The sequence below is a fragment of the Hevea brasiliensis genome, chromosome 6 (genome assembly GCF_030052815.1).
Source record: "Hevea brasiliensis isolate MT/VB/25A 57/8 chromosome 6, ASM3005281v1, whole genome shotgun sequence".
NCBI classification, from domain to species: domain Eukaryota; kingdom Viridiplantae; phylum Streptophyta; class Magnoliopsida; order Malpighiales; family Euphorbiaceae; genus Hevea; species Hevea brasiliensis.
Window position 1 is genome coordinate 101,998,668 of NC_079498.1, and position 23,134 is coordinate 102,021,801.

Below are 23,134 nucleotides of genomic sequence, written 5' to 3' on the forward strand. Positions count from 1 at the left end.
CAACCTTCTGCTATGCATTTGCCCATACAGATTTACTCTCCTATTGATCATGGTATAGAAAAGCACCAGATAACCAGGAAAATGAGGCACCACTGGGCCCCAATGGTGTGTTTATGAATCATAAAGTACATCAACTGTAAATAAGAGCATTGTAAAATTAGCAATACCTTAGGGAAATAATATGACATCACCAGGTCTCTTTCACAAAAGAGTAGCTGCATGATCTTCATCAACCTTACCAACTGCCCCAAGAATTGATGAATAAGTGATGCGATCATATTCAAAGCCTTTTGAATTCATCTCTTTCATCAGCTTGGCAGCTTCTTCAAGCATAACAGCATGACTCAGACAGCCAAGAACAATGTTTTGAGAAACTGCATCTGGCTTAGTCATGGAATGTTTCATCTTCATGAACATTTTAATTATCTGGTTGGGACTGCCTGTCCTACCCAAGCCATTTAGGATAACGTTATGTGAGTTTATGTCTGGAAAGCAACCATTTTCCTCCATGGTTCTCAGCAAGGAATGAGCTTCTTTTATCATGCTGGCTCTTACCATCCCTGACATGAGTGCGTTGTATGCATAAATGTCAGGCTTGCATCCAAGTTTCTTCATTTCGTTAAAAAGATCTAAAGCATCAATAAGACAGCCACACTTCCCAAAATGTTTGATCATTACAGCATATAGACGAGCACTTGTACATCCACAATTCTTGCAGCTTCGTATTGTTTTACCTTTCCAGGACTGTTGATCAGGCTGCAATAGGCAGCCGGGCAAGGAGGAAAACCCTTTTCATCCATCTCTTCGAGACTCCAGAGGCAACAAAGCTTTCTCAACTCTATTTGTTTTGCAAAAACCATTAAGAAAAATTAAGTATATGAGCTAAGAGCAACGCCATTTGCTTTCATTTTCTCAAACCATGAAGCAGCCTCTGAAGCTGGAGCGTCGCATCAAATAAAGCTTTAATTATTGTTGTGCACCGCGGAAATGTGTAAGCTGCAAAGAAATAAAGCAAACATACAAAATACCAATATTTACGTGGTTCACCCTGTGTGTCAACATAAGACTACATACACGAGCATACTATCTTCCATTATCAACAATAATATAGCTATACTAACCATCAATCCAAATACACCTAAGGTAACCCATACAACATAGTAAATATATTAGTTAGTACTCTCAATCTCCTCTAAACATAATCCAATATATTTACCATTAGAACACTACACCGTAAAGGGTGTCTTCAACTATATAGGCAAGAACCCTTTCACCAATGGACAAAAATCAATTCCTCTTGAATTATATGTCCTTTCTACACCTTAGGCCTAAGTCTCTCTCCACTGCAATGGGCAAAAGCCCCTCATCAATGAAAAAAATAAAATCCGCAGCAATTGACAAGGTCTCTCTTTACAATGGGCGACAGCTTCACTCGATGAGCTGAAAGACACTCTCTTCAGTGGGCAAAAACCACTCTCTTCAATGAGCAAAAGCCAAATAATTTTTTCTATCATTCTCCTATTTATAGTGTTAATTACTTCAATCCTTATTTGATTAAGAGTCCTACACAATTTAGTAATAATACTAAAATAAGAGTTCTACTCATTATAGAAAATATTTCTAAATCAAATATTTCTCCCACTCAAATTAATTAAGAAAAACTCTCTCCCAAATCCCATTAGAATTTTGAGTCATAATTCTAACAACTACGAGTCACCAAATTTGGTTTATACTGCCAAGCATCCAATTGGTTAAAAATTTGTCTGGAATGTTAATCAAATTATTTATGAACACAACATCAGGCTTGCTACCATCTTTTAACATATCCAAAAACACAATGTAAGCATCATCAGCCTTCCCAGCGTTTCCAAGCCCCTTAATTCACCCTGGGTAGGTAAATACAGTCCAAGTGTAACCCTTACTATTCATCCCCAGGATCAAATCCAAGGGTCTCTCATTCTTCGCCGACACCGAAGATGTGATTTCATTTGCTCACTGAAGAAGCATAAAATATGAAAGCTACCTGTTTGTTTAACTCTCTCACAGAGATGAGTAAAAGTTGACACTGATGCTTTGAAGCAATAGATTTCAAAACCGTCTTTCCCATTTGCCTAAAACTCTTTGCATAGAAAATTTGGGATTACTTCACCAATTCCACGAGAAGACTATCTGACGTCACCTTCCAACAACACCTGAGAGAACCACAGACCATTAAACGAAGGTATCCTATACAATTCCCCCAAAATTTGCAAGAGCTAAACTTTAAAAGGAAAAGACTCTTGGCTCTGGTAACAAAGTTGTTGAATTATTCCCATGTACCCACAATCACTAGGATTCAATGACAGAAGGCCAAAAGATTCCTACATATTATCTTGCATTAAAAAGGTTCAAGAGTATCACAAATGAATTTCAAACTAAAACAAGGAGTACAAAAATCCTTTTTCCGCCCTTCTTGTTCAATGTGTCATCTTTCTTCATGGAGATGGAGAGAAGGGCGGGCTGGAGTACCCCGAACTCGAAGCCAAGTATGAATGGAATTAGCTAACAGAGGAAGAGCAGAACAGAAGACGGAAGAAATAAGTCTAGCGAGCTGCATCTGGTCTAGGTTTTGGACCATAGGAATCGAAGCCCATATAGCTCTTAGTAAGGCACATGAAAGCCTTTTCTTCTTTTATTAAGGATCATTTATGATTTTTTTTGTTAAATTAATCAATTTTATTAAATTAATACTTAATTTTAAGTACATGAAATAAACAATTCTTTTTACACATTTCAGGTAAGTTGTTAAAGTTTAATATGATTGGCAATTTCAACCAAAATGAAAAAGAACGTACATATAAAAAGCTTGCATACCAATGTTAATTGATGAAAAGTACATTTTTATTTTCTTCCGTATTACTGTTTTACATTAGTGTTACTTTCTGATAAATGTAATTTGGTGTTTAGAACAATGAAGAGACCAGCTGACCCAGTCGCTCTACCTCAGGCCATTCAGTCCATAGAGGCAGATTTTGCTTAATTAAATTTGTCTTCTTGCCTAAAAATAATATCCTACGTTTTCAGCTTCCCTTCGTTGCTGTCATATGCATATATCCAACTTGCCAACATTTTAAAAAAATGGACACTCTTTTTTCAGCGAAAATAAAATAGAGGACTTCAGTTTATAATCAAAGCAACAAAATCAAGACCCAAAACGAAGTTGGTAAATCGAGGCATATCCTGAGATCAAAAAATAGTAAAACACTTGGAATCCTTGAAAGTGTAAATTTCTACCCAAACACCAGAACTCGCGTCCGACTATAAAAGACCAAGTCTTTCACCTTTCTCTAAGAAACCCTTCTTTAAAAAAACGGATTCTAGAGACTCGCTGATAAAATACTAAATTTTTGCAGACCATTCAACAGAAAAGGCGTTACAGATGGAAATGGAAGTCGTCAAACATCCCACATGCCTCCATGTCAGCCCTCACCAAAGAGTTTGTCTCCAGCTCAAATAGTTCTTATACAAGATGAAGCAAATTTTTTCAACTACGCAGGCCTGTTCTGCTGAATTATGCAGTTGGGCTGTCTGACTTTTCAGTGTCCATTGGTTCTCCAGATGCTGGTGGAACCTCATTGTTGCCAGCTCCTGTGTTCTCATTGGCACCAGCATTGGCATCTCCACCCTGTGGTTGCTGTTCACTTCCCTGCGGAGGAGGTGTTGCCGGTGTTTCAGGACTAGATGGTTTAGCTGGTTTTGGTTTCGTCATTATCGGCCTACAGAACCTGTCGAAGAAACGTCATAACTTCAGTAATATTTCCACACAGGAGAATAACAACTGACTCGAAGAAATTCACACAATATTACTATATCATTTTTTCCTGTGGAAATGGTCCACTGCAATAGACACCATTTCCCACAGTACATCTTGAGCAACAGGCAAAACCTTCAATTCTCATCATATAAAAAAGAAAATGAACAAATATGAAACAGCTATAAGACAATAACATTACCGGTCAACCGCTTCTGCTTTCCTTCTCACATCAGCTGACAATAGAACTGGAGTGGCATATTTAGGAAGCGAGTCCTGCTGCTGCCTTTTCTCTCTTAACCAGGCTTCTGCTTCTACACACTCATTCAATACCTATAGAATATCGGAGCAACAGTTCAAAGAATACCAAACAAAGAAAAAAGACGAGCAACCAGATACAGAGAGATTGGACAGCCTTTACCTTCTGCTTCTCAGCAAGGTCAATGTGATCAAATTTAGGATCACTGGACATTGCAGCCTCTCTGTAACTATTGATACAATAAGCAAGTTGATCGATTACTGATCCCCTATCTGTGTACTCTCTGTAGCGCTCTTCAATGGGATCACCTTGCTGCAATTTGTTACATCATTAAACATACATGGCAAACAAGAATAATTAACAGATAAAAGATGCAAGGAAAAGAAAGAAACACAGCAAATAACCATCACCAAGAAATAAATGAGACGCTCACGTTTTTGAGCTCTTCAAGCTTGGCAATGTAAACACCTTTGGTTTCATCCTCACCATCTTCATACAACCAGTCTTCAACCTCCTGCAGCTTGGTTGTGAATTCTTCCCTCTCTGGGTCCGTAACAAACTCCTGATATTTGTCACAAAGCTGGAAGAATAAAAGAATTAGTAGTCTACATATAAACCACTAACCAAAGGCTGTCAATCAAAGTAACGCAGAAAGTCTGCAAGAAAAATCTACCTTGTTCCTCATATCATAGACATAGGCTTCCACAGCATTTTTCCTGTCTTTGGTTTCTTCCATAACCCGATCTTGCAATGCCATTTCAAACTCCTTTTCTATTGCTTTCTGCACATCTGCTGGGGGCATTCCACCATAAACTAGTTCTGCAACAGGTATATTTGTCTTCTTTACTTTCTTCTTTGGAGCCTCAACCTAACAGCCAGATGCAAGTAACCAGCATAAGTACAGAGCATAATTCAAGAACAAGAATACCATTTTCTACAAAGCTGATGACATTTGATAAAATTTCATATAAAAAATCCTGTTAATCTACATATAAGGGTTAACTCACCTTGGTCTCGGTTTCCATTTGTGTGGGCTTGTCCCCAGATTCAGGAACACCATTTTCAACCCCAGAAGCTTCAGCAGTTCCTTTAGCATCTTGCATACTGACATCAGCCTCATTACTACTGGGAGGAGCAGCATCACCAGGTGCTTCATCAGTGTCCATCTTGGTAGCTTCCTTTGTTGGCTCTTTTGTGACAGGAACTTCAACCTCTTCTTCCTCCAAAAGCTGACACAAGCACCGAAGACATAAATGAAGTGTTCAAACAAAGATAAAAACACTGCAACTAGATTGCAAATCTCCACAAGACTCACCGTTGCTGACTCAACAGACATAATTCCATGCAGATTTAGGCGAACTTTCACCTTCACTTTTGCTCTCTCACTTGATGAAGATTGGAAAGGACCAATCTGCCAAAAGAAAGAAAGAAAATAATATAATAATTTTGAAACTTAGAAAAACATAGCCATCATCATGTAATCATGGATTGCAAATCAATGACTTCTGGAAGCTAACTCCTTACCGTATACGTACTGATCTTAGCAGGCACCTGCAGTTCGCTCACATCAGCATATTGTACATCGATGGTGAATGTCCCTGACCTGTAGAATGTCAAAGCCTTTATACTGGGTATGGGATTTCCCTTGGGAAAGACAATAGTGCTTTGCTGATTATCTGCTGCTCCATTCTGCGAATCTGGTGCAGCACCTTTCCATGATAAAGCAACTGAAAATGGGAAGCTCTCATGGACCTGCAGATAAAACCATAAACCATTTCATGAAGCAAATCATGCACAGAAAATGACATCGACACTGCAAATCAAACCCTTCAGTAAAGGCACAATTCAACGCAATAGTAGAACCACTTTGGATAAAATAGCATTAAGCTAACATCATGTTAATGCAGGCATAGTCGTATCCTCTGACCAATGCCAACTTACAAACGCAAGTGTAGATTTCTTTGCACTCTCCGATATGCATTATCAAACACAAAGCAGAGATTCAAGAAACGATCTCCACAAGGCAAATCAAATGCTTCAATAAATGCACAATTTCAACAGCAAAAGTAGCATTGCTCTATAGAATTGTCCAAAGCTAAAATCATTTTAGAAATAGTTGTATCATCTGACCAGCATGTAAAGCCGGCAGAATAAGAAACAAGTTAAAAGAAAGGCTGTTACCTGGAACTCTCTCACTTTGAAAGTGGGACTGAGAATGGCACACTGCAAAGCACATCCCCTGGCAACACACTCACTGGCATTCATAGTACGCCTAGGCTCCTTCCCAAAGAACTCGGTCAAGATCTTGATTATGGCAGGTATGCGAGAGCTAGAACCAACCACCTCAACCATGTGCACATTATCAACTGTCAACTTAGCATCTTGAAGTGCCTTCTCCAAAGGCCTTTTAACACGTTCCAAAATTGGAACACAAATCTGCTCAAACTCATCTCTCTTAATGAAGCCTCTAACATCCTTCTCATCCATTAAGCATTCAATATTCAGAGGTGCCTCAGGGTTGGCACTAAGAACCTTCTTTAGCTTCTCACAAGCAGCTCTAAGCCTAAGACAAGCCCTTGCATTCTGGAAAACATCAATCTTATACTCTTCCTTGAACTTAGCAGCAAAGTGATGAAACAGAACCTCATCAAAATCTCTACCGCCCAGAGTCCGATCGTAAGAATGAGCCAAAATCCTGAGTTGGCCTTTTTTGAATCCAGCAATGCACACTTGCATACTTGCATCTCCAATGTCAACAAAAGCAACATTCAATTGATCATTCTCAGGCAGATCAGTCTTATAAATACCATATGCCAATGCTGTAGCTGTGGTTTCATGAATCAAACGAAGAGGATGCAGTCCTGCAATGGTGGCTGCATCCAAAACAGCCCTTCTTTGGAGGTCAGTGAAATAAGCTGGAATTCCAATGCAGCAATCCACCACTGCTGCATTTAGATTCTTCTCAGCTATGCATTTCAAATTTGACAACACCATGCCCAAAACTTGCGTTGGCGTAAATGTCTTCACTTCACCTAAGTACCGTGCATGAATCAAAGGGAACCCATCAGGACCTTCAGTTACAGCAAAGGGAAATGACTTGAGATCCTTTTGCAACTCAGGATCAGAGAATTGGCGGCCAATTAGCCGCTTAATCTGAGATATGGAGTTTTTGGGGTTCATCATAATTGAGGCAGCTCCTGCAGTCCCAATGAATCGCTGTTTGTCTCCGAAGCACACAATAGAAGGGGTTTCACGCTTTGATTCATCATTAAGCACAACATCAATCCCTCTTTGCCGTGCAACAGCTACAACGCTGTTGTCATTGCCAAAATCAAATCCAACCACACTCATTTTTTTTATAAAATTTACTGATTTATGGGGTAAATCGGTGTAGCCGTCACAAATTTATGTTGTAATGTAACCTGTATGAAACAATCTATAAATCAAATGTACTACACAGTAAATAGACCAATAAGAAAAAGCATGTTCAACATAAATTAGCATTTACTGCATGGATGTAACTTAATCCATCAACATGAGAAATCATACAACCAAATGGAACATAATATTAAATCATACTAAATCCTAAAACAATACCCAATGAGTGTGCAATCAATACACATCAATGTTTTTGCAGGTAATGAGAATCATTCAGTTTCAGGGCCAACAATAAAACCATCTAAAGATCATTACAAGCAAAGCTCATAGAACCAAGCAAAGGGAAGAATCTAGCACATGTACACAAATATGAAGCCATGCATCTAAATTGAATTTAAATAAACTTCACTCCAAGATAATAGAAGAAACTTAAAAAATGAAATCATCACAAATCATAATTAAGTGCATGGTTCAAATAAATCATTACTCACATATCAAAATCCTCATAGACATCCAACAAACAAAGGTGAGATAATCATAGTTTAACAGCTTTCCTATTTTCCATGCAATAAAAGGAAAAAAAAATAAAAATAAAAAAAGGTTAGAACCTTTGCATTAATTTTAAACCTAGGGCAGTTTTGTTGCAGCAAGAAGTGTACCCACCTATCCTAAAAAAAATAGCACGACCTAGACAGACAGTTAATTATATGGAGAGCTAATAGCACAAAAAAAGAAAAATTACTAAATAATGTGCATAGATTAACACCTGCAATGTTCATAAATCCATTATCAAGAAACACCAAGGATAGAAGGGAAGAAGCAGAACCCAAAATGCACATGCAAATGCTAATCTACCTAATTAATGTGTAAAATTTGAAAAAGGTTATCACATTAATGTAATCAAAAGGAACAATCAAAATGAGGGAGGAATAAAACAGCACAATCAGTACTAAAAACAAGCCCATCAACAAATTTTAAAACGAAAAAACTCAAATCCATAACAAGCTAAATACGATCATCAAATCTAAGCAGCGAATTACCAAAAAAAAAAAATTAAAATAAAACAAAATAAAACAACCGCCGCCTGTACCTGAAAAGCCGAACCAATCTAGTAGTAGAATCAAACAATCAGAGACACAAAATCCCCGTTACAAAGCTAAATCTCAGAAGAAAAAACACAGATCTACAAATTGCATCAAAATAAATAGAACATGGAAGCGAGACCTAGATTGACTAGCATACAAGAGAAATAGGCGAGGAAGAGTTACAAGAGAAATAGGCGAGGAAGAGTTATTTATACCTTAAAAACAAAGGAACAGAGGAGAGGCAGAGGTGGCTATGCTGTTCTAGAAATCTCTTCCGTAGCGAAACGAAAAATGGAGCGTACACCGGAACCTTTTTATTGCGAGTGTATCGCATTAGACAATATTTTATTTTCTTTTTTTTATTTATTTAATTTTTTGTTTACTATGGAGAGGAAGTCAGTGGGGTCGACCGGTCCAGGTGGTCCTGGAGGTGTCTAGACTCTGCGGTTCGTTCTTTGCTTTGCTACGCCACTTCTAGAAAGATCTATTTGAACTAAACGTGAATCAACGTGAGATTTTACTCTTGGGCTGGGCTTGTTCGATTGAGGTCCATTATTTTTTTTTTAAAATCTTATATTAAAAGATTTTAGAGAAATTATAATAAAATAATTATAATAATTCAAAAAATTAATAAGAGAAATTATTAGAGTCGTCAATTAAATTATAAAATTTTAAATTCAAATTTTAATTAAAATTAAATAAAATTTATTATTATATAAAACTAATATATAATGCACATTAATCTCGTAAAATAATTTTTTAAAGGAATTAGAGTTCAAATAGTGCAAAAACAATTTTTTAATTTAACATATAAACTATTAATAACAGGTAATATATTTGAATGACATATACATTCAATTGCAAAATAAATGAGATATACATTTTATTTGAAAATTTGAATGAGATATACTTTTGTTTTTATATTTGTTTTCTTCTTATTTTATTTTTAAAAATTATATATTTTATTTTAAAAATGTGTAAATATGAAAAAAGCACTATTATTGGTGGAGTGTATGTTTAACCTTCCTTTTAGGCCCTTTAACAGCATCAATTGTTTTAATTATTATTAATTATTTTAATAATCATTACCTTTTTTACTATTTATTAATTATTAAATTTTATTAAAATTAATTATATTGAGGAATTTTTTTGAAATAAAAAATAATATTTTTTAATTAAATTTAAAATAGTAAACATTACTTTACCTTATTCGTATTCCACTAATGAGAAAATTTCTTTCATCTAACAATTTAAAATCATCCAAAAATTATTTTTACATAACTTATAGAAAGAAATCATAATATAAGATGTATGTAAGAGCCAAACGACAGCGGTTTAACCAAAACCAATGGCGGGAAAATCATAATTCTCGCTAGGGTTTTATTTTCCCCTCTCGTTTTCTTTTTATTTTTATTTGTGAAGACTCATAAAACTTTCCAGCTATTTTCTTTCACTTTCTCTGAATCCAAACTGAAAAGGAAAAAGAAAATGCCGACGTACAAGATTAGGGGAATCGACGTCGACTTCCCGTTTGAGGCCTACGATTGCCAGCTCGTTTACATGGAAAAAGTCATCCAGGCTCTCCAAAGCGTGAGTTCATAAAACAAGTGTCGTTTATTGTTTTCCTCGAGCTATCGTTCTAATGTTGTGCGATAAAAATCCAAATTTTAATGATTAACGAAATTTATTTCATAATTTCTGTCGACTCATCATTATGCGCGTCATTTGATTTGTTTTTGTTCCTGAAACTGGTTCATAGTTGTTGCTTTTTTTCTAAATAATTTTGTTTTATGAGTGAAATTGGCTTCGATGTACGTTATATATAGTTCCTGTGTCTACACTATTATATGACTGGGGGGCTTTTGGCATTTTTGTGTTTTTCTTTTTGTAGTTTTACAAGAATCATGTTGTTTTAACTACTTATTGAATTTGATTTTGACATGCTATGCAGTTTAATAACTTGAACTCAATTCTGTGAATCTGTATCAATAACATCACTGGAATTATCTGACACTTGTTGCTGTTGTGCATTTATGATGTGGCAGAGATGTAATGCACTCTTGGAGAGTCCTACTGGGACTGGGAAAACTCTGTGCCTTCTGTGTGCTACATTGGCTTGGAGGAAAAGTTTTGGTCCATTTTCGACTGGTAAGATTGAAAGGAATGGTCGGACTGCAGGAAGCAAATCTGATGATATGCCATCAAACTCTGAGGGTAATGGCCTTCCTACCATAGTGTATACTTCACGTACTCACAGCCAGCTTCGGCAAGTTATTCAAGAGTTGAAGAGGTCAAGCTACAGGTTGGAGTTCATCTCCTGTCTCATTTCTATTTTACAATTAGGTTTTCAGGATTAGATGGAACGTTAATTTTCCTTAATATGATTTTATTGTTTTATTTCATGTTTGCTATTCTCGTGGTTGTGTAGTAAGATGTTCCACAGCACTTGTCCACCATATTTGTGTTTTGAATTGTTTTCTTTATTTTCTCCCTCATGATAAGAGCACTTAACTATGGGGGAAAAGAGTAACAAATACTTTTTGAAGGGATCTGCCAAAAAATTGGATTTGATATAATACCCTTCATACCATGACAGGCCTAGCAAATCAGTCTGTTATTGAGTTTAGACCTTCAATGTGCTCAATTTTAGTCAATATGCAGGCCAAAAATGGTAATATTAGGATCACGGGAGCAATTGTGCATTCATGATGAAGTCAGTTTACTACGTGGAAAAGCACAGACAAATGCCTGCCACTTTGTTTGCAGAAAGCGGGAAAAGAGTCAATGCACTCATTATGCTCGTGTTGGAGGTATTTAATGTGTGCATTCCTGCAAATTTGATTAGATATTTCTGTATGTATTCTTTTGCTAATATAACTATATGTGTATTATAGTGGTAACCTGAGAGCATAATGTATGTGTTTCATTTTATATGAGCTGAATTATCAAGATACTAATTATCAAGATACTATTATAATTCAAAAAATAACTTGGATTATCATACAGTACATGAAAATTTTTGAGGGTGCAATGAATTAGCATATCATTAAAAGAGTCCTTGCCAGGTTTTGATGATGTGTGCTTTTGTGCTAGTGACTAAATTCAAAATTCAGCCTGATAAGGATTTTTTAAAGCAATTGAGATGGCATTATGGTTTCTGGACTGGAAACTCCTGATCATGTGCAATGAATATGTCAAATAATTGTGCTTAGTATTTATTTGTTCTTATAATAATTATTTCAACAAAATCTGACTATTCTCTCTGCACTTTGTGCTTTCATTGTAGACTATGTGCGGCACAATCCCCATCTCGGAGATGAACCTGTTGACATAGAGGATTTGGTTAATATTGGAAAACAATTTGGACCGTAGGTTCTATTACTGCTATTCTTTTCATTATGCTGTGCTAGTTGTAAAATCCATTGCTGTTGGTATGGTGTTTACGTTCAAATGATAATGATTGTAGGTGCCCTTATTATGTTTCAAAGGAGCTCCACAAGGTGGTAGATATTCTATTTGCACCTTATAATTATCTTATTGATCGTAGCTATAGAAGATCTCTTAAAATTGATTGGGACAACATTATACTGATATTTGATGAAGCTCACAACCTGGTAAGTCAAAACAGTTGAAAATTGTCTTCGAGAAAAATGGATTGGCTCCTGATACTTTTGAAACAATAAATGTTGATTTTAAACCAGCTTACTTATTTCAGAAGCTAAATGATTTTCTGATGGGAACTTGCCTCTTAAATTATATGAGTGAAGATGCTTATGTGATGCAAACAATGCAGGAAAGCTTATGTGCAGATGCAGCATCTTTTGACTTATCTTCTGGGCTTCTGACAGCTTGCATTTCTGAAGCAAAATCTTGTATTGACCTTTCTGTAGCAAGAAGAGAAGAATCCAATGATAAATCACGAAATCCAGATAATTTTGCTATTCTTAAAGGTATTTATTCAGTTAATATATTGAGTGTATCCTTTATTCTACAGCAATGCCTACTACATGCAATTTTTTTTCTCTCGTTATTATATGCAATATAGGTTAGAATCTCTTGGGCAGTATTTGCAGCCATTTTTCTGGAAACTCCAGTTTTTTTTTTTTTTTTTGTCTTTTTTCAAACTTTTTATGGTCATGCTTCTTTGAGTGAATTTATTGATCTCTTACAGCAATTCTGTTGAAACTTGAGAAGCGGATTGCTGAAGTGCCTATTGAATCCAAGGAATTGGGATTCACAAAGCCTGGGCCTTACATTTATGAACTACTTGCTGATCTTAATATCAATCATGAGACTGCTACGAAGCTCACTGATATAATTGAGGAAGCTGCTCTGCTTCTTGAGGAAGATAAGCAGCATAGAGCAAAAGGCACAGTCTGCAGGCTGGAAAGTATTGGAGATATCCTCAAAATTATTTTTAAAGAAAAGAACAATGGTCATGCAAATTTCTATCGTGTAAGTTTGTTATTCAATAAGTTGTTCAAAGAATTTTATGATTTACATTGTTGATGTAGCCAAACGATAACAGTTGTGGTTATCACTATTGTATTTTTTTTTTCAGAAAACATATTTAAAGCTTTTTTATACGAGTAATTGCCATTAAGCTGTTACTAAAGACCTGGAAGGGGTTTTTTTGGTTCATATATGGTAAATTCAGATATATGGTAGTACATGACACATTGGACTAGACTGAGTGATATTACCAATCTTGCGTACATCTTTCAGAATAGATGCTGTTACTGTATTTTCTTTTATATGTTGCAAATTTGACATGTTTGTCTCTGTTCATTTTAGGTTCATGTTCAGGAGGTTGAGGCCAGTGCTTCAGATGCCTTAAAAGGTAATTCAAGGACAAAATTGCAGTGATATTTGTGCAAGAACCTCATTTTATGTTTATGCTCTTATTTTCTTATTTGTGTTTGTTTGACTTACCAAATACCAATTTAATAATTTTTTCTGCAATGTAATAAAATATTTCACACATGTTTAATGCATTAAATAAGCTGTAATTTCTCAGTAAGTTTTGTAAAAAAATCATCTTGAAGAATATTATTGATTTACCTCTCATAACAAGGAGCCTGACTTGTTTTCCTAGAATTAGAATCTTTCTTGATAACGAAATAATTATTCGATTCATGAAGCGAAGCAGTTTAATGGCATTGGTGGCAGCATAGTGGAGAGGGCTAACAGATTTTGGTTATTATGGAGTACAAATATTAGGGCACTGGTTTTCAAATCATTTGAAAATGCAACATAGGTCTCAAGTTCAACTTGCCTAGGGCCTTTGCTATTTATGCGTGTAGTTTGCAAATGATTATGTGCATACTTCTATCAAATTGTAAAATAGTTTGACAAAGCATTGTGATTGCGCACTAGTAAATTATTATGAATCAATAAAAAGCATTATTTATTTGACTAGAATACAGAGAAAATAGAGAGGCAGGTCTCTATATGATCTTCGTCTCCCTCTTTTTTTTAAGAATATTTAATTGATAGGTTTAAAAATTTCAATCAACTTTAGCATAAGAAATATTGTATGGTTAGATTTGGCCTGCAGGCACTGCAACATGTCCATTTCAATTATCTACCTCAACAAATACACAATCTGCATCCACATTTTGAGTTAGAGCCTTAGTATTTTCTTGGAAGCTTTCTTCAATATTTATAGAGTGTCTGTAAAACTAGTGTTGCTCCTTAGAATTATATTCTGCAATTCTTTTCGAGTCTGACTGAATGTGTTTTATTTTATGATAAAAACTTCATCCTTGTATATTTGCTTTAAAATAAAAACAAATTGAGTAGAGTTTTATTCAAACAGACCAGTTCATCATTGTTTTTAAAGATTTGCTTTCCTGTGCAAGGCTGGTTATATACATCCATTATTTTCATGTGCAGGTAAAGCTTCTAGAACTCTCAGCTGGTGGTGTTTTAATCCTGGTGTTGCCATGGAAGAGTTCTCCAGGATGGGTGTTGGCTCCATTATATTGACATCCGGAACATTATCTCCTATGGAGTCGTTTGCACAAGAGTTGAAATTGTAAGTCTCTCTTTGCACATCATGTGTTATGATAATGACATTGACTTAAGAATTTCTAAATAGAGAATTTCGTCTGGCTGCCTCAGAAATTTTCCTATTCGGCTGGAAAACCCTCATGTCATATCCTCAAATCAGATATGGGCTGGTGTTGTGTCAGCTGGCCCTTCTGGCCGTCCATTCAACTCATCTTATAGAAATCGTGATTCAATGGAATACAAACAAGAGCTTGGGAATGCTATTGGTATGTAACACAATTGTGAACGACAATGATAGTTTCTCAGTTATCTGAATTTTATTTTGAGTGACTATTAAATTTCATGAATTTTATCTTCCAGTCAATTTTGCTCGAATTGTACCTGATGGATTGCTTGTGTTCTTTCCATCTTACTACCTTCTGGAGCAATGTGTTGGGTGCTGGAAGAATGTGGTAAGGCATCAAGCTGATCACTTGTGTTGCAAAAATTTTTCCTGTTATTCTGTATATATCCACTTTGTTTTCAATTTAGTTCTACTGCTAGAATCCGTTTCAATTATTTAATAACAGAATTCATATATTTGGAATAATTCTTAAAATGATAAAATTCAATTGAAGTTTAGTGTTTGGAATAATTGAAAAGTGAATTGGATTTATATAATTTTGTACACTACCCCTAATTATAGTAGTACGAATTGCTTTTAATGGTGTTTCTAGTTTTCATTTTCATTGATAGGCCTCACAGCCATTAAATTAATAACTTGAATTCGTGCAAAATCACTTCTTTTAAATGATTTCCAATTCTTGCAAAATGTTGTCTTCTTTTCTCTTTTTAAACGTTGAGATTCTACCACATATAAAGGGGTTTCAAACATGATAATAGAGAAAATTGAATTGAATTCTTGAATTTTAAGACTTAATGAACACACTGATCATGTTTATTTATGTTTTGGATTGGTCCAGAGTCTAGCAAGTTCAACAACAATATGGGAAAGAATATGCAAACATAAGAAACCTGTTGTAGAACCTAGACAATCTTCACTGTTTCCTTTGGCAATTGAGGTAACTAACACTATTTGCAAGTTCAGTTATCATCCACATATTTATTGTTATGTGTCATCACTTAGCATGTTTATTGGATATATACATGTGTGTTTGGCTAGGATTATATGGCTAAGCTGAAGGATATCTCAACTTCTGGTGCAGTTTTTTTTGCTGTGTGTCGTGGTAAGGTATGCCTTTGTTTGGATTTTTGTTGAGCTCTTTTCTGTGGTGCTCCGGCAAACTTCTGTCCGCTGCAGTGAGTTATGAATAGGGGAAGACATTTGCTTCAAAATATTTTTATTTTATTACTGCTGGATGTCTTTAAAACCCTTCATGATGATGTGGTCTTTTTAAGATGCATATTGTTGTGTAGCTGTTGACGGTTGTCACTTTGCTTTGTAGAGCCTCTGGAATATCGTGACATCTAATTAATAATTCAATGACAACTTACGAAAAGATCAAGTAGAGGTGCTGTAAACAAACAAAAAACCAAAGCTTGTGCTATTAATGGCTTTGAAGATCTTTACTCTTGGTTTGTATCAGTGGTTGGAATGAGTTTGTTGGTGCTATGAATCATGAATTCAAATCGCAGCGAATGTAACAGAAATGGGGCTGTTGTGGCCACAGCATAACACTAATGACCTAACGGCTGCAAATTTTTAGAAAAATTTGCAAAATGTAGGAAACTAATAGATATTAATAGAATCAATAAAATAAAGAGATTCAACTAATTAATATGCATAAATATATTAAATAAAGATGTTAGATCCATGACTTATATTCTTTATCAACAATTATCTTGACTAACTAGAATGACATAGAGTAGAGGATCGAAATCTAACCTTAACTAATAACTTTTTAGTCCTTCATACATGATCTTTCTCTTGATCTTCAATAAAATGTGAGATTATTTTGAAGTGAAGTGAGTTAAAGTAATGAAAACCAGAGAAAGGGATTTTTTGAAAAAAATGAGTGTCAAAGGCTTGGGAAAGTGGGTTTGATCTGCTGCTGTCTCAAAAAGAAGAAGAAGCATGTTTCATTTGGCAAAGGCTGTAATGGCCTTTACTTAATGGAAAGCAAATGGAGAACAGCCTCTACCATTGCATAATGGTGGTAACAGCCGTTACAATAACAAAAAAAAAAAAAAAATCTCTTTAGATAATATGTTTGACGATAATGGTACCCAAAAAGCTTTGTATAACGGCCATTAAGTACCATAAGTGCTTTTATTTAAATCTATGCTATGAATACCTCTAGCATGGATTATACAAATAATAAATAAATATCTAACAAAAGAAATTCCCACTTGCTTCTTATCTGCTAAGCTCTCAGCTGCATTTTATCTACTAGCTTTATCAAGTGGAATTTTCTTAGTGTGATCCTTAAATGGATGTTGACCACTTGATAGTACAGTACCATTGACAGTTTTAAGCTCCTAAATGATAAGTCAACAGGATAGCTGTGGTGTAAATTTGCTGGTGGATATTGAGTATAAGTTGTGTTGCATAATCTTTCCTCAAATAATTTGCATTTCTGAAATTGTCTTTGCTTGGTCTAAATTCATCTGTTGTTTTACAAATCGTATTTGACTGCTAATAATAATTATGTTTGTTTCAATTTTTAACTTCATATATATACCATGAAAATTATTCCCAGTGTCCAGGGTTGTCTGCCATGGTTGATTGCTACTAATTTGTCAGGTGAGTGAAGGATTGGATTTTGCTGATCAGGCTGGAAGAGCCGTAGTGATCATTGGTATGCCCTTTCCCTCGAGAAATGATCCTAAGGTTTGATCATCTGTTACCCTGCTTTTCCTTGGGGCTTTAGTTTTAACTTACAGTGGGAGCAGTAATACCCAATGAAGCATTATATGTACATTTGAAATATTATTAGGTTAAATTGCTGGCGCCAAAATATGTTGCTTTGTTGGCCCACAAGATGCTATTTATCCATAACCATCATTATACCTGAGGCTACAGTGCTTTAGTTGATCATTTGAAGATCCATGACGTTTTTTTGTGGTCCCATTTTCATACTGGTTACTTTTACAGATATTGACTCAGACAAACTAAGCGGTTGTTGCACTTATTTTATGTTTTCTTGGGATAGAATTTTTCATGTTTCACATGTATATGTTCCAATGAGTTTACTTATTTTGATTGCAAGTTGGACTTCAAATTTTTTATTTTGTGATGTTGCTGTTTTGATAATAGATTTTCTTCTTCTGTCTCCAATGAAATCAGTCATTTTTGTGTCTTTATGGAAACTCTCTCTCTCTTTTTGGTACTTCTTGAATATTGCTGAAAAAAACAGTAGAGGCACATGCTTGGAATTGGCTTGTGTTGGAATTGGTTTCTGTTTTTTCCTGAAACTCTGACAATGATTATGTTCTGCATACAAAGATACCATGTGTGTCCTTTTTATGCTGGATCTGAGATGTTGGCATATTTCATGAATATAAAGTATTACTACATTATAATTCAAGCTAGCATATCTCATGTTGTGTATGACAGGTTAGATTAAAACGTGAGTTCTTAGACGAACAGTTGCGCTTGCAACGGGATGCGTGCAAGGTAATATCAACGATATGCATCATGTAGGGCATTTCCTTTTGCGGATCTATACCTAAAACTGTTGACTGTATTCCTACTTATTCAATCAGATGTTGAAGTTACAGATTCTAAGCGGAGAAGATTGGTACACTCAACAAGCATCAAGAGCTGTAAATCAGGCTGTTGGACGTGTAATTCGTCATCGCCATGATTATGGCGCAATTATTTTCTGTGATGAAAGGTTCTATCCTTTTCTCCCTCAAATATATGATATTAATTTTTTCTGACCTTTCACTAAAATGTACACAAATGACAAACATGATTGTGATTTAGATTTTTTGTGGTTCTTGCTTAACTATTAAATATGTAACAGGTTTGTGAATTCAAATTCTCAGTCGCAAATATCACTTTGGATACAGCCTCATATTAAGGTACAAGATGTAGGTTTTTGAATGCTGATTTTTTGTCTGCAAAGCTTTTGTGATTACTCATTTCTGCTTTTTTAGTGTCACTTCAAATTTGGGGATGTGGTTTTTACATTGAGCCGCTTTTTCCGAGATGGAGGAGTTCAGGTTCCCACAAAGCTCAAGTCAATACAAAGTGAAGACATGGGTAAAATATCTTCTTGCTAAATGATATTACAAATTTTTTTTTCACTATGCTTTTTGCAAGTATATTTTTTTAATGATATTTGGCAGTTTCTGTTTGGGTTTGATGATCTGCCCTGCTGCTGTGGAACCCTGGGTTCTGATAGCCATAAATAACCAAAATAGTTTATTTCAACCAAAAACTAAATATGCTTGCAGTGGCTTCAACTTATGTGGTGGAAAGATTCTCATTCTTTTTCGTGATTTTAATTAAGTCTTCCATTCCTTTTCTTTTTAAGAAAAACAATTTATGCTATGACGTGGCGATGTATTGTTGCAGAAAGTGCCAAAGAGGTGAAGACTTCACAGCCCGTAGACAAATTTTACCTGGATGATTTTCTTAATTCGGTAAATTTTCAATTTTCCTGAGCATGGCATATTTTTGTTTTGTGGCATGTTCTAGTATTTTTTTCTATCATGAACCTTTGCTTGATCATATTTATCTGCAGACCGCACCGACAGGTCAGAGTTGCGGTGTAAAATCATTGTCTTCTTTTCTTGATGCTAGAAGAGGCAAAGATTTGAGGCATGTGGAGGAGGTTCTTCCAGCCAATCGATCATCTCTCTCTACTTTCAAGGAATGTAAGGATTTCAAATTGAAGTATTCGAATGGTCTAATCTGTAGTGAGAAAACATCTCTAATATGTGAGAGGGAAAATATGCAATGTCAAAATCAAGATAGAATTGATTTGACTGGCAAATCTGTTTTGGATGAAATCCCAAGCAAGGAGAAATTTTTGGTACCATATACTGCAAAGAAGCGTAAAGGATATAACTCAAAGCATGAATTAAAGGGACAGATAGAAAGTACTCAGGTGCATACTTCTAGTGCCAAAAGGTCACATTCAAATAACCCTTATTCCCCTTTTAGTTTGGTGGTGAAACCAGAGAATCCACAGCTTTCTGATGATGGAAGCAGGCAAAATGCTCAAGTTGTTTCAGTATTGCCATGTAAAGATCATGGTATTGCACAGGACTCAAAGTCCCTTACTCAGAGAAACAAAGTTGTTCAGACTACTCTGGTACCTTGTAGTGATGAGGAAAAAAGAGGATCTGCATTTCTGATTCAGGTGATATGTTTTAACAAATGAAGAATTTATAAACTTGGCATTATTTGGTTTGAAATTGTGAAGGAACTACTGGAATAAAAGACTGTCATCTGTCCAGTTTCTAACATAAACATAGGCTGTTCAACATTGACCCACAAAACAGATGAAACTGTACCATAGCTTATGGTTCTTAATGCTGTTTTTATCATGATATGTTGCACAAGGCTGTGGTTGTTAGATTTATATGAGCTTCACTTGCCTCTTTTCAGATTTTAAATTATTGATGTTTTTCTTCTGACTTCAGATATGCAGCTATACCTTTATTTGGTTGAATACCATATGATAACCTCTCAAATATATATTTTTGAAACATATTATTGGAGTTTGTGTAACAATTACTTATTAAAGGATTAAAAGTCCTCTCCACAACATCCTTGGGTTTACTTGCTTTGTCAATATGTTTTTATGGGAGTGAATCTTCCCATCAGATCCTGTTTTTGAGTTGTTAGAACTATTTATGCTGATTTCTTTACATTGTGTTATGTCTTGCAGTAAGATATCTCGTTAAATTAGATTAAACATTTTAACTGATTACATTAACAATTTCTCAACTTTGGTGTTTGACTTTCTATAAAAATGTCTCACAGGTCAAACAGAAACTTACAGCAGCAGAATATAAAGAATTTGTGGGGTTTATGAAGGCACTAAAGTCCAAAGCAATGAAAATAGGCAGTGTTCTAGAATCTATTGTGATATTGTTTTCTGGACCAGATAGGCGTCCTCTTCTTAGAAGGTATGCAAGTGTTACTTACCTTATACAGGAATTGCAAACGTACTTGTTCTAAATTTTTACTTGGAAGTCTGGATCTGGTCTTATTTATTTATTTAGGTATATTCTATGGATACTTTGTTTAAAACAAAGTAAAATTAATTTGTTATAGAAAATAAGGCGATTTAACAAAATTTTACAATTTATCTAATTAGATTTTTGTAAAATGATTTTTTTTCCCGTAAAGTAGTCAATTGCGAAAATTTTATTAACTTAATAGACAAAAAATAACTATTCAAGATCTTAAATTATCATATTTTGCGCAACGTCTTAAATTTTAATTAAAATCATAGATTTTAAATGTGAAATGCTAGATGAGTATATCTTATTTGATCTTATCTATAGTATTTTTTTAACATTATTAAAAAATATTATATAAGTTTTTTTATGTGAAAATTTTTATTTTTGCTGTAAATTAATAAATTTTTTTGTAATTGACTACTTTACGGGAAAAAAGTATCATTTTACAAAAATCTAATAAGATGATTTATATATTTATGTCAAATTAGTTTATTTTTTGTAACAAAGTAATTTTACTTTGTATTAAACCAAGTAAACATAGAAGGCATCTATTTAGGTACTTATTTCTGTTTTTCATGCTATGATGATCTTGTTTTCTGAGAGGCATCATTTGATTGTATAATGTGGTGTTTGTTTTTCAATTGAGTGAGGCATTTGTTTTATCATCTTTCTTTCTCTCCATATTAACACTTTTCAGTAATATTAGACGTAAAGATATCTTTTATTGATAATAGCTGGTTCAAAGCAGGATCTCACTGTACTTTTGTCTTTGTTACAGATTCAAGGATTATATTCCTGCAAAGTATCATTCTTTATTTGAGCACTATCTTGAAGCAAATGATGAAACACTCAATGAGCAAAGTAAGGAGTTCTAGTCCTGTAGTAGACTTGAAAGTCCAAAGCCAGAGACTCAAATGGTGCTATATTTGAATTATTTTTAGTGTTATTCTTGTAGGAAGCGTGTGGTTTGGTTTCCTGGATGATACTTTTGAATTAAAGAAGATTGTATGAATTGGATATGTACTTTGCAAGATATAGGGATGATAAGCTATGGCCATTATTTGAAGAAGCTATATGATCACTGTGTTCAAGTAGAGCTTGGGCTTGTTTTCGTAAATGCTGAATGCTGATTATAGATGTGCTATTTTTTTTCTTGGTTTTATTTTTTGATAATATATGTTGATTTGCAACATGCATTAAGACTTAAATGTGCAATCTCTTGACGGGAGTTCTTGAAATTAGAGTAATGACTGATGGATGTAAGAAGTGTGTGGCTAAAGCATGGAATGTAATTGCATTACATTGGGGAGTGTAGATGAGGAAGTAATCAAGATGAATATAAGATGCTCGAATTTCAGATTGAAGAGGAATTTGGCATCTAGAAGATATGACAACATAAGGTCGTGGGTGGGGTTGGGGTTTATTAGATCCTAGGTAGGTTCAAATCTTCTCAAGCAAGCAAAAAGATAAAAAATGGATTTAGCAGATAATTTCTCGGGTATCTTTGGGATTTGCATGCGTATTTGTTTATAGAATATATGATACGTAAATGTCAATTGGGATTGCATACTTGTTCTTTGCAGCCTAAAGGAATTAAATTAAAGGGGCTTTAACCTTTTTCCTTTAGGATGTGTTGGGGCTTTGGAGGTGGCTTTTTTTTTCCCTTTTTGGCTCTATTGGCATATGGTAGTTTATAGAAGAGTATGACTAGAATTTTTCTTTTTATTCTTTAATTCTTTATCTTTGATATATGTTCAAGGAAAGTTGAATTTTCATTTTCATTTTCATTTTGTACAGTTCAGCAATCGTGATTGGAGAAACAGTATGACTACATCAGCTACAAAACTGCCAATTGAAGCGATTGAATTGTGTAAGCATTTTTTTTTTTACCAGAATCGAATATTCCTGGTGTGGTACAACTAGTAACTAATTGTTCTTTCTGATTCATTGGGATATTTGATTCCAGACTTGAATATTCAAGCAACTAATTGTTTATCCATTCCTAGAAATGTCCCGTGTGATCAGGAAACGCTTTCCTGTATTTTGGTACAAGGCTACACTCCTTGGCTGATGAGAGATGCTTTTTTTCAATGTTTTTGGCTTAAAAGCAAACAAGCTATGCTGATAAAGTCAAGTACAGGACCTGAAGACGGACTCCATCTCTGCTTCCTGGTTTTCATGTTGCAAAGAATTTGGGTTCGCCAATTATTTTTCGCAGAGCAAGTTTACCGTTTGTATATAAGTTTGAACAAGCTTTTGAGAAAGAAGCTGCAATAGGATGCAACATTAATGCCAAGAAAACGATTTGAGCCCTCTTATTTCTTGTTTGGACGCTTCAGAAGCTTTAAAAGCAGGGCATCTGTAGCATAAGAAAACTTTTGTTTATTTAATGATTAATGAAACCGAGTTTCAATTCTTTCTAGTGCTAATTCTTGGTATCTTGGCTGTCTGCTTTCTAATTTTTATTTG

General features: G+C 34.8%; 2 protein-coding genes across 14 annotated transcripts in view; one reads left to right on the plus strand and one right to left on the minus strand.

Moving 5' to 3' along the window:
* Window positions 1–3,107: 3,107 nt before the first annotated feature.
* On the minus strand, window positions 3,108–8,881 carry LOC110632021 (heat shock 70 kDa protein 14). Of its 2 annotated transcripts, none has more exons than XM_021780113.2 (10): window positions 8,728–8,881; window positions 6,231–7,471; window positions 5,574–5,801; window positions 5,365–5,460; window positions 5,057–5,278; window positions 4,723–4,917; window positions 4,483–4,629; window positions 4,212–4,361; window positions 3,993–4,123; window positions 3,108–3,764 (listed from the first exon to the last, which is right to left on the minus strand). In XM_021780113.2, the coding sequence occupies exons 2-10, from the start codon at window positions 7,398–7,400 to the stop codon at window positions 3,551–3,553; spliced, it is 2,553 nt and encodes an 850-aa protein (XP_021635805.2). In that variant the 5' UTR covers window positions 7,401–7,471; window positions 8,728–8,881; the 3' UTR covers window positions 3,108–3,550. The 2 variants fall into 2 exon arrangements, with proteins under 2 accessions (XP_021635805.2, XP_058004881.1); XM_058148898.1 differs by lacking the exon at window positions 8,728–8,881 and adding an exon at window positions 8,518–8,688.
* A 1,034-nt stretch (window positions 8,882–9,915) lies between these two features.
* Window positions 9,916–23,134, plus strand: part of LOC110631958 (regulator of telomere elongation helicase 1 homolog) — a 107,032-nt gene continuing 93,813 nt past the window's right edge. The window contains exons 1-24 of one of the 12 annotated variants that reach the window (XM_058148907.1): window positions 9,916–10,102; window positions 10,558–10,814; window positions 11,174–11,322; window positions 11,799–11,880; window positions 11,979–12,126; window positions 12,306–12,462; window positions 12,684–12,967; window positions 13,307–13,352; window positions 14,408–14,549; window positions 14,636–14,790; window positions 14,885–14,976; window positions 15,487–15,585; window positions 15,687–15,755; window positions 17,268–17,354; window positions 18,081–18,140; window positions 18,230–18,360; window positions 18,493–18,550; window positions 18,626–18,731; window positions 19,047–19,114; window positions 19,216–19,836; window positions 20,463–20,608; window positions 21,444–21,582; window positions 22,463–22,535; window positions 22,632–23,087. In XM_058148907.1, coding sequence (XP_058004890.1) covers window positions 10,001–10,102; window positions 10,558–10,814; window positions 11,174–11,322; window positions 11,799–11,880; window positions 11,979–12,126; window positions 12,306–12,462; window positions 12,684–12,967; window positions 13,307–13,352; window positions 14,408–14,549; window positions 14,636–14,790; window positions 14,885–14,976; window positions 15,487–15,585; window positions 15,687–15,755; window positions 17,268–17,354; window positions 18,081–18,140; window positions 18,230–18,360; window positions 18,493–18,550; window positions 18,626–18,731; window positions 19,047–19,114; window positions 19,216–19,836; window positions 20,463–20,608; window positions 21,444–21,540 — 3,156 coding nt within the window. In that variant the 5' untranslated portion in view covers window positions 9,916–10,000 and the 3' untranslated portion in view covers window positions 21,541–21,582; window positions 22,463–22,535; window positions 22,632–23,087. Of the gene's footprint in view, window positions 10,103–10,557; window positions 10,815–11,173; window positions 11,323–11,798; window positions 11,881–11,978; window positions 12,127–12,305; window positions 12,463–12,683; window positions 12,968–13,306; window positions 13,353–14,407; window positions 14,550–14,635; window positions 14,791–14,884; window positions 14,977–15,486; window positions 15,586–15,686; window positions 15,756–17,267; window positions 17,355–18,080; window positions 18,141–18,229; window positions 18,361–18,492; window positions 18,551–18,625; window positions 18,732–19,046; window positions 19,115–19,215; window positions 19,837–20,462; window positions 20,609–21,443; window positions 21,583–22,462; window positions 22,588–22,631; window positions 23,088–23,134 lie in introns of those variants that run through there. The other 11 variants (XM_058148908.1, XM_058148901.1, XM_058148900.1 and 8 more) reach the window with 11 other exon arrangements.

Bases quoted from the DNA above. Each gene is read 5' to 3' on its own strand.
- LOC110632021 (XM_021780113.2), bottom strand. From the start codon at position 7,400: ATGAGTGTGGTTGGATTTGATTTTGGCAATGACAACAGCGTTGTAGCT. The intron at 4,630-4,722 runs GTAGATTTTTCT...TTATTCTTCCAG, and splicing joins TCTATGATATGAGGAACAAG to CTTTGTGACAAATATCAGGA. The intron at 4,362-4,482 runs GTGAGCGTCTCA...AACAAATTGCAG, and splicing joins AGCTTGAAGAGCTCAAAAAC to CAAGGTGATCCCATTGAAGA.